Source organism: Hyperolius riggenbachi, chromosome 3, assembly GCF_040937935.1.
Source record: "Hyperolius riggenbachi isolate aHypRig1 chromosome 3, aHypRig1.pri, whole genome shotgun sequence".
In the NCBI taxonomy this organism is placed as follows: domain Eukaryota; kingdom Metazoa; phylum Chordata; class Amphibia; order Anura; family Hyperoliidae; genus Hyperolius; species Hyperolius riggenbachi.
Genome location: NC_090648.1, coordinates 450,146,973 through 450,159,763, shown reverse-complemented (window position 1 = coordinate 450,159,763; position 12,791 = coordinate 450,146,973). Strand labels below are relative to the sequence as shown.

Below are 12,791 nucleotides of genomic sequence, written 5' to 3'. Positions count from 1 at the left end.
TCGTAGTGCACAAGTGCCGAGTGCTCCTGGCCATGATAGCGTGATCCAGGAGGTGCGCTGACCAGGCCAGTACATGCACAGTAGTCTCCAACTTGCCTGACGTGGCTACTGTACAGGGCCAAACAGGAAGAGGACAGCGAGGGACGTACAAGCTTACGGGGCTTGAATACGCCTTAGCTAAGTAAGTAGTAGCAGTGGAGTATTGTACTGTGTTAGCCGTCAGTAAAAGAAAGTAGTTTTGAATCAGGACGATACCATTTATTGGCTAACTTAGTGGAAAAGGAGTAAGCTAAGACTAAGAATATGAAGCCTTCCTCAGACATGATTCCTGTATACTGACATCATTTAGAACACACAGCTTACAGTATATTAGTGTTGGGCGAACAGTGTTCGCCACTGTTCGGGTTCTGCAGAACATCACCCTGTTCGGGTGATGTTCGAGTTCGGCCGAACACCTGGTGGTGTTCGGCCAAACTGTTCGGGGTTCGCCCGAACTGTTGAATGCATGGCCGAACATGGCCGAACAGGGCCCCTGTTCGGCCGAACAGGGCCCTGTTCGGCCGAATACTGCCCCCCTATGGGGTCGCAGGCATAAGGGGGGAGCATGCCCCGGTCGCGGGGGGGGTCGGAAATTCCCCCCACCCCCTCCGCTAGCGCTCCCCCCTCTGCCCGCTTCCCCATAAAAAAAGTTATAGTACCTGGTGCCTGGTGGCTGGCAGTGGAGTGAGGAGGAGGAGGAGGAGTCCGAGTAGCAGAGTGGCGTTGAGGCCGGGCAGCGGGCGGTTCGGGCGGTTCAGCGCTAGTACCTTGTGGTACTTCCGCCCTTTCTCTGACCTCACGTCCTCTGCGTGATGACGCATACGAGGGTACGCGTGATGCGTACCCTCGTATGCAGAGGACGTGAGGTCAGAGAAAGGGCGGAAGTACCACAAGGGTACTAGCGCTGAACCGCCCGCTGCCCGGCCTCAACGCCACTCTGCTACTCGGACTCCTCCTCCTCCTCCTCACTCCACTGCCAGCCACCAGGCACCAGGTACTATAACTTTTTTTATGGGGAAGCGGGCAGAGGGGGGAGCGCTAGCGGAGGGGGTGGGGGGAATTTCTGACCCCCCCCCCGCGACCGGGGCATGCTCCCCCCTTATGCCTGCGACCCCATAGGGCCCCCATGTTCGGGGGTCCCATTGACTTCCATTGAGTTCGGCGTTCGGGCCGAACATGCCGAACATCTGGCCCATGTTCGGCCTGTTCGGCCCGAACCCGAACATCCAGGTGTTCGCCCAACACTACAGTATATAGTGATTGGACCCCCTGGGGTTCAGATCAGGACGAGTAGAGCTCTCGTCATTTTCAGTTAGCAGGCATAAGTGTTAACTCTGATAAGGCACGCTATTAGTGAATCCACCCCATTGTATATATTCTTTTCCGGGTTAAAGAGTTCACTTCCTGACTGATGTCAGAAAGTGAAAAAACTAATCGCTCCGCAAAAGTGTTTAAAAAAGCACTTTTCTAAGCTAAAAGCGCAGGGAAAGGCGCTTTACAAAACACTTGCGATAGCGCTGGTGATTTACAATGTGAACATAGCCTTACACCAGATGAACACTGAGCGTTTGAGCCTATTGCAATATATGTTGCACTACCATTACACGAGTGGGAAGGTACGTTCCATCATATTTGAAAGGACTTAAATCCAGATCTGATGTTGTTCACACTGGACGTTTTATATGTTTTTATGCTTTTCTAGTGACTGCTTAGAGCTATGTGAGCGCTTAGTACATTTGTGTTTGATTACACTAATTAATATTGGCCCAATCTGCCAAATGATCAATCACTTCCTGATTGCAAATCACATGGGTAGTGGTGATCATTGTACCACCTTGCACCACTCTATCAGATGTCAGTAGAAATAGGATTGGGAGTCATTCAAATCACTGCACTGACTAGCTTTATATGCCCTGATTTCAAAGCAGGTTATTTCGGCCCCCAGCACCTAGCGCTGAATCTGGGCGCAGTCATAGCAGGAATGCTGTGCTGCTCCTCTGCATAAGAGTAATTTAGGGATCCGGTGATCGCCAGACCTTGAATTTCGAGTTGCCACAACTTGGAGGGGGAATAGTATTTAGTGCCTCCGGGATATTTAGCAGGGTGAGCTGTCATTCGGCTTACCCTGCGCCCAGCCCACTGGCGGTACGGCCATATGTACGCCCTGGTTTAGCACAAAACTATGTGGCCATTAAGCCACCTCTGCTTCTTCCCTCACCCACTTAATGATAATATACTGCTGTGCATGATCAGACCAATAAACTGTCCCACATTGATTGGAAGTTTATTAATTGCAGTGCTGCTCAGATACCCCTTTTCAAAATCTGAATTGAATTCAGATCCGGATACCCAGAAATCCAATACAAATCGGATATCCGAGTTTGAACTTTTGGAATCCAAATCGGATATCCGAACCCAGTATCCCAGATATCCTCCCAGGTTCGGATATCCGGGTAGGAGTGGCCTTTAAATTGCTTTTAAAACGTTTTAGGGTAAATAAGGCACGTGGCATCATGTTTTTAGGGAAAACACTAATTGATGATGTGGGGACTTAAACTCCCCCCCCCCCCCTAAAAAAAGAAAAATCTGTCAATTAACATCAGGACTAGGTTCCAGACAGCAGTCGTGCAGCCCATATTGTATCCAAAGTCCAACCGCACATCTGGGACATGACTGTTTTCAGCACAGACACCTCCAAAAAATTAGGCAGCAATTGTGTTTTGGGTTAAATATAGGTGGTATCAGCACAGCAGCAGTGGCCTGTGGCACCCTGGCGGTGGGAGCAGCAAAGGCAGCAGGAGCAGGGCAATGCAGCAGCATGCCGGATGTGGTACGTGCCACTTGGCATGTTCCACTTGCACTTGGCACTTGGCATGTGGCACTTGACACGTTGCACTTGGCTAATGGCAGGTGGCACTTGGCAAGTGCTACGTGCCAAGTGACACGTGCCGAGTGCCACGTGCCAAGTGCCACGTGCCAAGTGCCACTAGCTACCTAATAAACAATAGAACAATAGTGTAGTGATATTGAAGGTGTTAATCACTGAACAACTTCAGGTTTATCACTGTATACAACACTTGCTATGCCAGCAGCACTGGAGCATGTCTCTCAGTGAGCACTAGTGACAAGCAAGGACGATATTTCTCATCATGGCACCGCTCCTTATTATACAGGGGGGCCAGGGTTCCTTTCTGTGATTGGGTGCTAGGGCTTAGGCTGGGAGGCCTCTGATTGGCTGAATGAGGTCAGGTGGGGCTGGCCAGGGATCCTTTCTGTGATTGGTTGCTAGGGCTTCTGCTGGGAGCCCCTGGGAGCCCTCTGATTGGCTCAATGACGTCATAGACGTCATCTTCTCAGTTAGAGTATCTCAATAGTTGGATATCCTCGGATATCCGCGGATATCCGGATTGCCTCACAACTATCCGCGGATTGCTATCCGGATTTGGGCCCAGGTATCCAAAATCCAAATCCGGTCGGATAACTGAAAAAATTTGGATTATCTGGGTAACTCGGATATCCGAAATCTTGCTGAGCAGCACTGATTAATTGGCTATGTCAGGATCAATAAAACATTGATGAAAGTGATTACATATTCTAAAATATTGACCTTTGTATGGTCACTTAAAATGAAGATTCTCTACTCCACTTTATGTAATGCAGAAAAGGTTTGAATTCCACTACCTGGATGGAGTTTGTAGGCTTCCTGTGTCTGCGTGGATTTTCTCTAGGTACAATGATGTCCTCCCACATCTCAAAAAGATACAGATAAGCTAATTGGCTCCACCCAAATTGGCCCTAGACTATAGTGGGTGGACACATGACTGGGGTAGAAATTATATTGTGAGCTCCTCTGAGGAACAGTTAGGCCTGGAACCCACTGAAATCAGCATAGCAAAACGCAACCGCTAGCGTTTTGTCTGAGCGGTTTGCAAGCGGATTCATGCGCATTTTTGGTTGTGTTTTGCAACATTGTATTTTTTTGCCCAGCGGGTGCGTAGCGTTTTGCGTTTTTATCCTGATTGGTCCTGTGAATTATTTTTCATTTTGTTACAGTGTGCTGAACCGCAAAACGCTAGCAAAACCGCTCAGTTTAGGTTTTGCTGAGCGTTTCTGCTAGCGTTTCAATACTTTACATTGAAGCGCTAACGCTCCCAAAATGCTGCAGGTCCTGCGTTTGCGTTTCTGGGAAACGCAAACGCTCCTGTGGAAGTTGCCCCATCCATTAACATTAGCCCAGCGTTTTGGCAAACTGCTAGCGTATCGCAGTGCTGCCAAAACGCTGCCAAAAGCGCTCCTGTGGGTTCCAGCCCTCAGTGAGTGACAAGACAATATACTTTGTAAAGCGCTGTGGAAGATGTCAGCACTGTATAATTACTAAAAAATAATAATTACCAAAAAGCACGAACTTTAAATGATTTCATTTTCTATTGCTAAGGCATTCTGATGTTTTTGTTTGTTTGTTTTTGTTTTATGTAGGATTTCCTTGGTCTTCCAAGCCTTGATGGAAGGACAACAGGAATAGATGGTCCGAAGCAATTTCTTGCTGAGATAGGTTCCAAGAATCTGGGACTTTTGAGCAACCTTCTTCAACAGCTACTTGGAAGGACCTCTTTGACTAATGAAGTGTTTCGGGGGATAAGTAGTCTAATAAAACCAGTTACTCAAACCATTGGAGGGCTGGGTAGCACACTTAGAGGTGTCACAGGAGGACTTGTAAGGCCCTCAGGAGGAATGACAGGAACACTTGGTGTGGGAAACATACTTGGAGATGTCGCAGGAGCAGTTCCTGGAGTCACAAGAGGGGTTCTGAATACCGTAGGAGGACTAACAAAAGGACTTAATGTGGGAAATGCACTTGGAAGTGTCACAGAAGTGGTTCCTGGGCTTCTTACATCAGTGACAGATATAGTTAATGGAGTTGCAAATACTGCTGTTAATGCTGTTAGTGGAGTGCTTGGTGGACAAAGTGGGCAAGGAGGTCTGCTTAGTGGAGTACTTGGGCTAGGAGGTCTGCTTGGTGGACAAGATGGAAAAGGAAGTCTGCTTGGCGGACTAGTTGGGCAAGCAGGTGGAGTTGGTGATTCATTAAATTCTGGTATGGGAGCTACTGGTCTCGGTGGAGATATCAGTCTTACTGCAACCGGAACAGCAATGCTAGGGGGCAGTACACTAGGTGCTGGAGGTGGTTCACAAGGTGCAGCAGGATTTAATGGAAATGGATTTAGTGGTGCGCTGGGTGCTGGTGAAGGAATATTTGCTCTACCTGGTACAAGTGGTATGACAATGGCTGGAGGAAGCACATCACAGAATGAAGGCACAACACGAAGATTTTTAATTAAGAAATAGAAGAGGTGTGTTGTTTTCTTTTTGTTTCTTTTTAAAATAGAGGGGAAAAAAGGTTAATTTGTCTGACTGCATTTTCTTTTTTTCCTCATGTGGGCAAAATTATGAAAGAAATCCACATCTAGAGATCTTAACTAGAAACAAAAATATGAAACTTGAGATTTAGTTAAAGGAGTAATATGATGACAACTGTAAAATGTTAAATACATGTTTTTTAACATAGAAAAAGTATACTGTATTTGTCCTGAAGCAAAGTGTAATGTCATTAAATGATTTCATATGTAGCTGTAATTTACAGAAGGTATTATTGAACTGACTGTTCTGATTCTCTTACCCACAGGCTTTGGACTAATCCATCTCCTCATAGGAAAGCCTTAAAGGGAAGATCCGCGCACTTAAAAGAAAAAAAAACTGCACTTACCTGGGGCTTCTTCCAGCTCCTGACAGTCGATCGTTGCCCTCGGCGCAGCTCCTTTCCCTCCGGGCGCCAGGTCGGCTTCCGGGTCGGCGTCATGTGCGTTCCACGGCGCGGGTCACGTGATGTACGTGACGTCATCGGGTCTCTACTACGCAGGCGCAGTAGTTCTGCGCCTGCGCAGTAGAGACCCGATGATGTCTCTACACCACGTGACCCCCCGGCGTGGAGCGCACGGAAGCTGACCTGGAACCAGACCTGGCGAGGTCGGCTTCTTCACTGCTGGACGCCCGGAGGGAGAGGAGCTTCGCCGAGGGCACCGATCGACTGCCAGGAGCTGGAAGAAGCCCCATGTGAGTGCAGTTTGTTTTTTTTAGTACCGTGAACCTTCCCTTTAATGTCCTATTTAGTCTTTTTAAAAGCACCCCCTGGTATGGATCTATACCATGCATGTCAAACTCTGGCCCATGGGCAAACTCTGGCCTTGCAGAGCCATCACATTTGGCTCTCAAGTTTTTTCCCCACTATGGATTATGTTTGACCTACTCTAGACCACCAGGGAAGCTTTATTGGGGGTGAAGCCCTAGATCACCAGGGAAGCCATTTGGGAAAGGGGGGGGGGGTGAAGAAGGAAAGCATTTGATACAAGGGAACTGTATAGGGGGAGGAGGGCGGTCACTAGACACCAGGGAGCTGTTTAGGGGTGCAAAAGGGACAACTACACACCAGGGAACTCTATAGGGGAGGAAATGGGTCCACTAGACACCGGGGATGTGTATAGGGGAGGGAGGGGCCACTAGATACCAGGTAACTTTATAGAGGAGCAAGGGGGTACAAGACAACAGGGAACTTCTTTATAAGGGAGAGAAGAGGCCACTAGACATTGAGGTTGGCTTGCAACTTGGTCTCAGTGTCTAGCCCTAGATCACCAGGGAAGCCATATGGGGAAAGCACTAGACACTATAAAAGTGTATAGGGGAGGATGGGGGTCACTAGACACCAGGGAACTGTTTATGGGTGCAAAGGTGGACCACTAGACACCAGAGAACTGTATAGGAAAGGGAGTTGAGCCACTATAATCAGATGACATAGGCCTCAGCTGTCAAAGACCCGAAATTCTCTTCTCTAGCTTGTCACAGTTAAAATGATACCCTGTATACATAATCGGATAGCTTTTTTTGCCACACAATACAGTGTTAACCTTGAGCAGCGCCAATGGATTTTTTTTTTGCACCAAAAGTAATACAGTCATTCTTTCCTAGCAAAGCCCCTGGAGTCTCAGAACATTCGATACAGGTCATAAATGTCACCATTCCACTGGCGTACCTACCGGGGATGCGACCCCCTCAGCCACAGGGGGGCCCGGGGCTGCTCTGGGGCCCGCTCACTGTGCGTGGGGGGGAGCTGTGCTCTGGACCCCCCAGCAAGGTGCTCAACTGGCCGCAGCGTCTAATAGACGCTGCGCCAGTTCATTCCCCGCAGCCCCGCTCCACCAGCAGCCTGCATAGTCTCCGGCAGGCAGAGCAGGGCTACGGCAAGATGGCCGCCGAAGAAGCCCTACACTGGAGACTATTTGTGTCTCTAGTACAGGGCTTCGGCAGCCATCTTGCCGTAGCCCTGCACTCTGCCTGTCAGCGCGGGAGATGTGCTGCAGGAGGACTCGGGGAGCTGCACGCCAGATGCCGGGAGAGGAGAAGACTTCTGTCAGGTAAGTGAATTGGTTTTTTTTCACAGGTGCATTTTTTTTTCTAGTGTCTGCTGCCTACATTATGATTTTCTGGTGTCTGCTGCCCACATTAGGATTTTCTGGTGTCTGCTGCCCACATTATGATTTTCAGGTGTCTGCTGCCCACATTACGATTTTCAGGTGTCTGCTGCCCACATTATGATTTTCTGGTCACTGCTGCCCACATTGCGATTTTCAGGTGTCTGCTGCCCACATTACGATTTTCAGGTGTCTGCTGCCCACATTACGATTTTCTGGTCACTGCTGCCCACATTGCGATTTTCAGGTGTCTGCTGCCCACATTACGATTTTCAGGTGTCTGCTGCCCATATTATGATTTTCTGGTGTCTGCTGCCCACATTAGGATTTTCAGGTGTCTGCTGCCCACATTAGGATTTTCTGGTGTCTGCTGCCCACATTACGATTTTCAGGTGTCTGCTGCCCACATTACGATTTTCTGGTCACTGCTGCCCACATTGCGATTTTCTGGTCACTGCTGCCCACATTAGGATTTTCTGGTGTCTGCTGCCCACATTACGATTTTCAGGTGTCTGCCTACATTGCGATTTTCTGGTGTCTGCTGCACACATTACGATTTTCTGGTGTCTGCTGCCCACATTAGGATTTTCTGGTGTCTGCTGCCCACATTACGATTTTCAGGTGTCTGCTGCCCACATTGTGATTTTCAGGTGTCTGCTGCCCACATTGCGATTTTCAGGTGTCTGCTGCCCACATTGCGATTTTCTGGTGTCTGCTGCACACATTACGATTTTCAGGTGTCTGCTGCCCACATTGTGATTTTCTGGTGGCTGCTCCCCACATTACGATTTTCAGGTGTCTGCTGCCCACATTGCGATTTTCTGGTCACTGCTGCCCACATTGCGATTTTCTGGTCACTGCTGCCCACATTAGGATTTTCTGGTGTCTGCTGCCCACATTACGATTTTCAGGTGTCTGCCTACATTGCGATTTTCTGGTGTCTGCTGCACACATTACGATTTTCTGGTGTCTGCTGCCCACATTAGGATTTTCTGGTGTCTGCTGCCCACATTACGATTTTCTGGTGTCTGCTGCCCACATTGCGATTTTCTGGTGTCTGCTGCCCACATTGCGATTTTCTTGTGTCTGCTGCCCACATTACGATTTTCAGGTGTTTGCTGCCCACATTACGATTTTCTGGTGAACTCTGCCCACATTATGATTTTCTAAAGGCCCACATTACGATTTTCTGGTGAACTCTGCCCACATTACGATTTTCTGGCCCACATTACGATTGTCTGGTAAAATGCTGCCCACTTTACAATTAATTTACAGTGAAACGCTGCCCCATTACTATTATTTGGCACCTATGGGGGGGGGCCCCATCCAAATATTCGCAGGGGGGCCCAGTGATTTCTAGTTACGCCCCTGCACCATTCTGAAAACTATAGAGACCCAGACCTACTCAGATATACATATTTGTATCATTTGGACTTGGTTTTGCTGAAATTGCACCAAAACTTTGATCATTGTACTTTTTTTTTAGTTTTTTTTTCTTTTTGGCACAGAAAAAATTCACATGACATAGGTCTCATCTATCAAACACCCCAAATTCTCTTCTCTTGCTTGTCACGTTTAAAATGATACCCTTTATACATTTAGATTTTTTTAAGGCCCTTTTTTACCAAATGTAACAATGTAATTCTTTATTGGGGATGGGGGGGAGTGGTCTGCAGAGTGAAGTCTTGTGACTAACACTCTCAACCTGCAGCAGAAAGTCCAAGCGGGGAAAAAATCTATTTGCAGGTTGTAAGAGTCTTGGGTTTCCTCCAAACTTCTTGGTTTCCTCCCACAAGCCCAAAAACAGTGGAGGGTTAATGTGCACTAGTGGAAACTGTGAGCTCTTTTGAGGGACAGTAAGTGGCAAATAAAAGTTGGGAGAAAAAATTAGAGTCCAGTTAAAATTTAGGGTTATAAAAAAAAAGATGTCTAATAACTGCTGAGGGTATGATATGCTTCAAAGCAGCTGACAACGCAGAGTCCCAGCAGTGAGGGGCATTTTGGACAGTGGTATCTGCTGTCACACCGCCTCTTGTTCTTGGTACACACCAGACATCTGTTCTGTGGCTTCTGCTTGACTTCGTTCGGGGGGATCAGGGCAGGAAAATGTCTTCCACTTGGGCGAACTGTGTCATCCAATTGCATAGGATTGAATTAATTCGTAATATGGGCACTTTCGTTAATCATCGACCTTAACACTTCTTGCTGAAACTGGAGGTAGCTGTCATCATGGCCTGTCTTTCTAAAAAGCACAACAGCTTTGTGCATTGTAAGAGGTAAAAAAAAAAATACTTTTTTTGTACCAGGCCCTCTTTTTTTCTTTTGTAAAAGGTAGTACAACAACATTTGGTCTGTAAGGTCCACCACACCCATCTTCTTATTATAGTCATTATGACACTGGCTTTTCGATCTGCTCTCCAGAGGTTGTGACAGGAACCATTGCTTCATTTTTAATGGATGTCAGGATCAAGACGCCCCTCTTGTCCCTATATTTTACAGCCAGGAGCTCACCACATCTGAGACTGTACAATTTACCCTTTTGTTAATTTTTTATTAACCGCCTGTGGTGGGAGGCCTTTGCAGTTTGGCCTCATGTCCCACAGGCACCAGTCTGGGCTGAGTATAAAAATGCGAAAAAGGGGAATACTTCTGTAGTAGTTGTCAACATACACATGATAGCCTTGGTGGAGGAGTGGGTTAGATAGTTCCACCACAATTTTCCCACTGGTTGGCATGTATGGTGGGCATCCAGCTGGCTGTAAATGGCTATCTTTGCCCTCATACAGCATAAAGGAAGCAGTAGATTTGGGCGCATGAGACAAGTGGACAAAAAGGGCGCCCCATTCACTTCCATTATAAATATCGTTTAATGGGCGCTGAACAGGGAAAAAAAGGCGCCGGAGATTTTTAAGGATTTATAACGGCGCCCGGAGATTTTTAAGGATTTATAACTATGTTTGTGATGATTTAAGTTTACAAAATGAGCCCGTGACGAATAACGTTTATGAAGATACTAAATCACTATTTCTAAAACATTTCTAAAACATTATTATCCACCCAAAAAAATAATTTACATTTTTTTCTTTACATTTTTTATTTATTAATGTCTGTAAAACATTATTATCCATAGGGGGTTTTAGGTTTAGGCACCAACAGGGGGGTCTTAGGTTTAGGCACCAACTGGGGGGTCTTAGGTTTAGGCACCAACAGGGGGGTCTTAGGTTTAGGCACCAACTGGGGGGTCTTAGGTTTAGGCACCAACTGGGCGGTCTTAGGTTTAGGCACCAACAGGGGGGTCTTAGGTTTAGGCACCAACTGGGGGGTCTTAGGTTTAGGCACCAACTGGGGGGTCTTAGGTTTAGGCACCAACAGGGGGGTCTTAGGTTTAGGCACCAACAGGGGGGTCTTAGGTTTAGGCACCAACTGGGGGGTCTTAGGTTTAGGCACCAACTGGGGGGTCTTAGGTTTAGGCACCAACAGGGGGGTCTTAGGTTTAGGCACCAACAGGGGGTCTAGGGGTTAGGGATAGGTACAGGGAGGGTTTTTAATAAACGTAAATATAAGTTTCACTTTACAAATAGGGAAGATTAACGTTTTAAGAATTGCCGATCTCATACACATTATTTAGTGATTTATAAATTCATAAAACACTATTTATAAACGAAATTCTACACAATATTTCTATAAACGATATTTTCCATTTATCGTTTATACCACGCGCCCTTTTTTCCCGACGCCCTTTTCGTACGTACGCCAGCATAAAAGCATATGTGTAGCCACTGTTGCTCTCCCATACCTTATAAAATGTCACCCCATACTTTGCAGCCTTACTTGGGATGTATTGTTTGATCCCTAACCTGCCATGGAAGGGTAGGAGGGATTCATACACTACAATATCTCTCTCTGATGTGTATAACGCACAAACCTTTATACTAAGGTGGGTACGAAAAAATAGAAAAGTATAGATAGAAATACCAAAATAAGGGCAGAAGAGAGACAAGAGGGGTGAAAAAGTACAGAAAAGTACTAAAATATACTAAAATTAAACAGAACAGGGGTCAATGGCTAAGGAGGGGGGGGGGCTAAGGGGTTAATTAGGCTAGTATGGGGTTAAAATGTTATTTAAAAAAGCAAAAAGCCTACCACAAGTACAGTCAGATTCTCTCTCCCAGCTCCTGTCACCTCTGAATGCTAATTGACAGCAATCTGAGGTGATAGATAAGCTGGGATGGAGAAAACGAGTTTATTTACAAACATTTTTAAGACAGGTCATTGTTACTGATTTGTAACAATGATCTGCCTTTTTCACTTACTGGCACTTGATTGGTCCAGGGAACATGTGATTCCCTGGTCCAATCACGGAACTGTGAGACTCAACGTGTGTGCGCGGCGGGAGCGCGCGCACTCGTGCACAGCGACGGCAGAGCGATCAGAAGCATTAAAACGTCCTGTTGCCATTAACAGCGGCGAACAGGATGTTTTAATGCGTCTGATTGCCATTAACTGGTTAAGTTTCACTTTAAAGGATACCCGAAGTGACATGTGACATGATGAGATAGACATTGGTATGTACAGTACCTAGCACACAAATAACTATGCGGTGTTCCTTTTTTTTCTTTCTCTGCCTGAAAGAGTTAAATATCAGGTATGTAAGTGGCTGACAGAAAGTGACTACAGTGTGACCCTCACTGATAAGAAATTCCCCTTTTTATCTCTTTCCTGTTCTCAGAAGCCATTTTCTGCAAGGAAAAGGTGTTTTATAGTTGGACTTTCTCATCAGTGAGGGTCTCACTGTAGTCACTTCCTGTCTGAGTCAGGACTGAGTCAGCCACTTGCATACCTGATATTTAACTCTTTCAGGCAGAGAAATAAAAAAAGGAACACAGCATAGTTATTTGTGTGCTAGGTACTGTACATACACTTGTCTATCTCATCATGTCACATGTCACTACGGGTATCCTTTAAGAACAAAAAAAATTTCTCTAACACATTTTTAAAATTGCCATTTACAGTATGTGATTTTTTTTAAGTTACTAAACTTGTATTTCTTTTTTAATTGCAGGTCACAAAAAGTGATTTCCTACAACAACAAAATAATCAGCTGCTGCAAATGTTAGAATGATTCATTGCTAAATGATTTACACAAAATCTCCTGTTTTGATTCTGAAGTCCATAGCTTTTATTTGATGAATGCTTCAAAAATATGATTAATAAAATGCATTAAAAACA

At 46.1% G+C, this 12,791-nt stretch overlaps 1 protein-coding gene across 5 annotated transcripts in view; it reads left to right on the top strand.

The window, feature by feature from the left end:
• The window catches only part of LOC137564233 (WAG22 antigen-like), a 115,434-nt gene extending 102,643 nt beyond the window's left edge, over positions 1-12,791 (top strand). For all 5 annotated transcript variants that reach the window (XM_068277835.1, XM_068277838.1, XM_068277833.1 and 2 more), the window contains 2 exons: positions 4,516-5,390; positions 12,625-12,791. In XM_068277835.1, the coding sequence (XP_068133936.1) occupies positions 4,516-5,385 (870 nt within the window). In that variant the 3' untranslated portion in view covers positions 5,386-5,390; positions 12,625-12,791. The remainder of the gene's footprint in view (positions 1-4,515; positions 5,391-12,624) is intronic.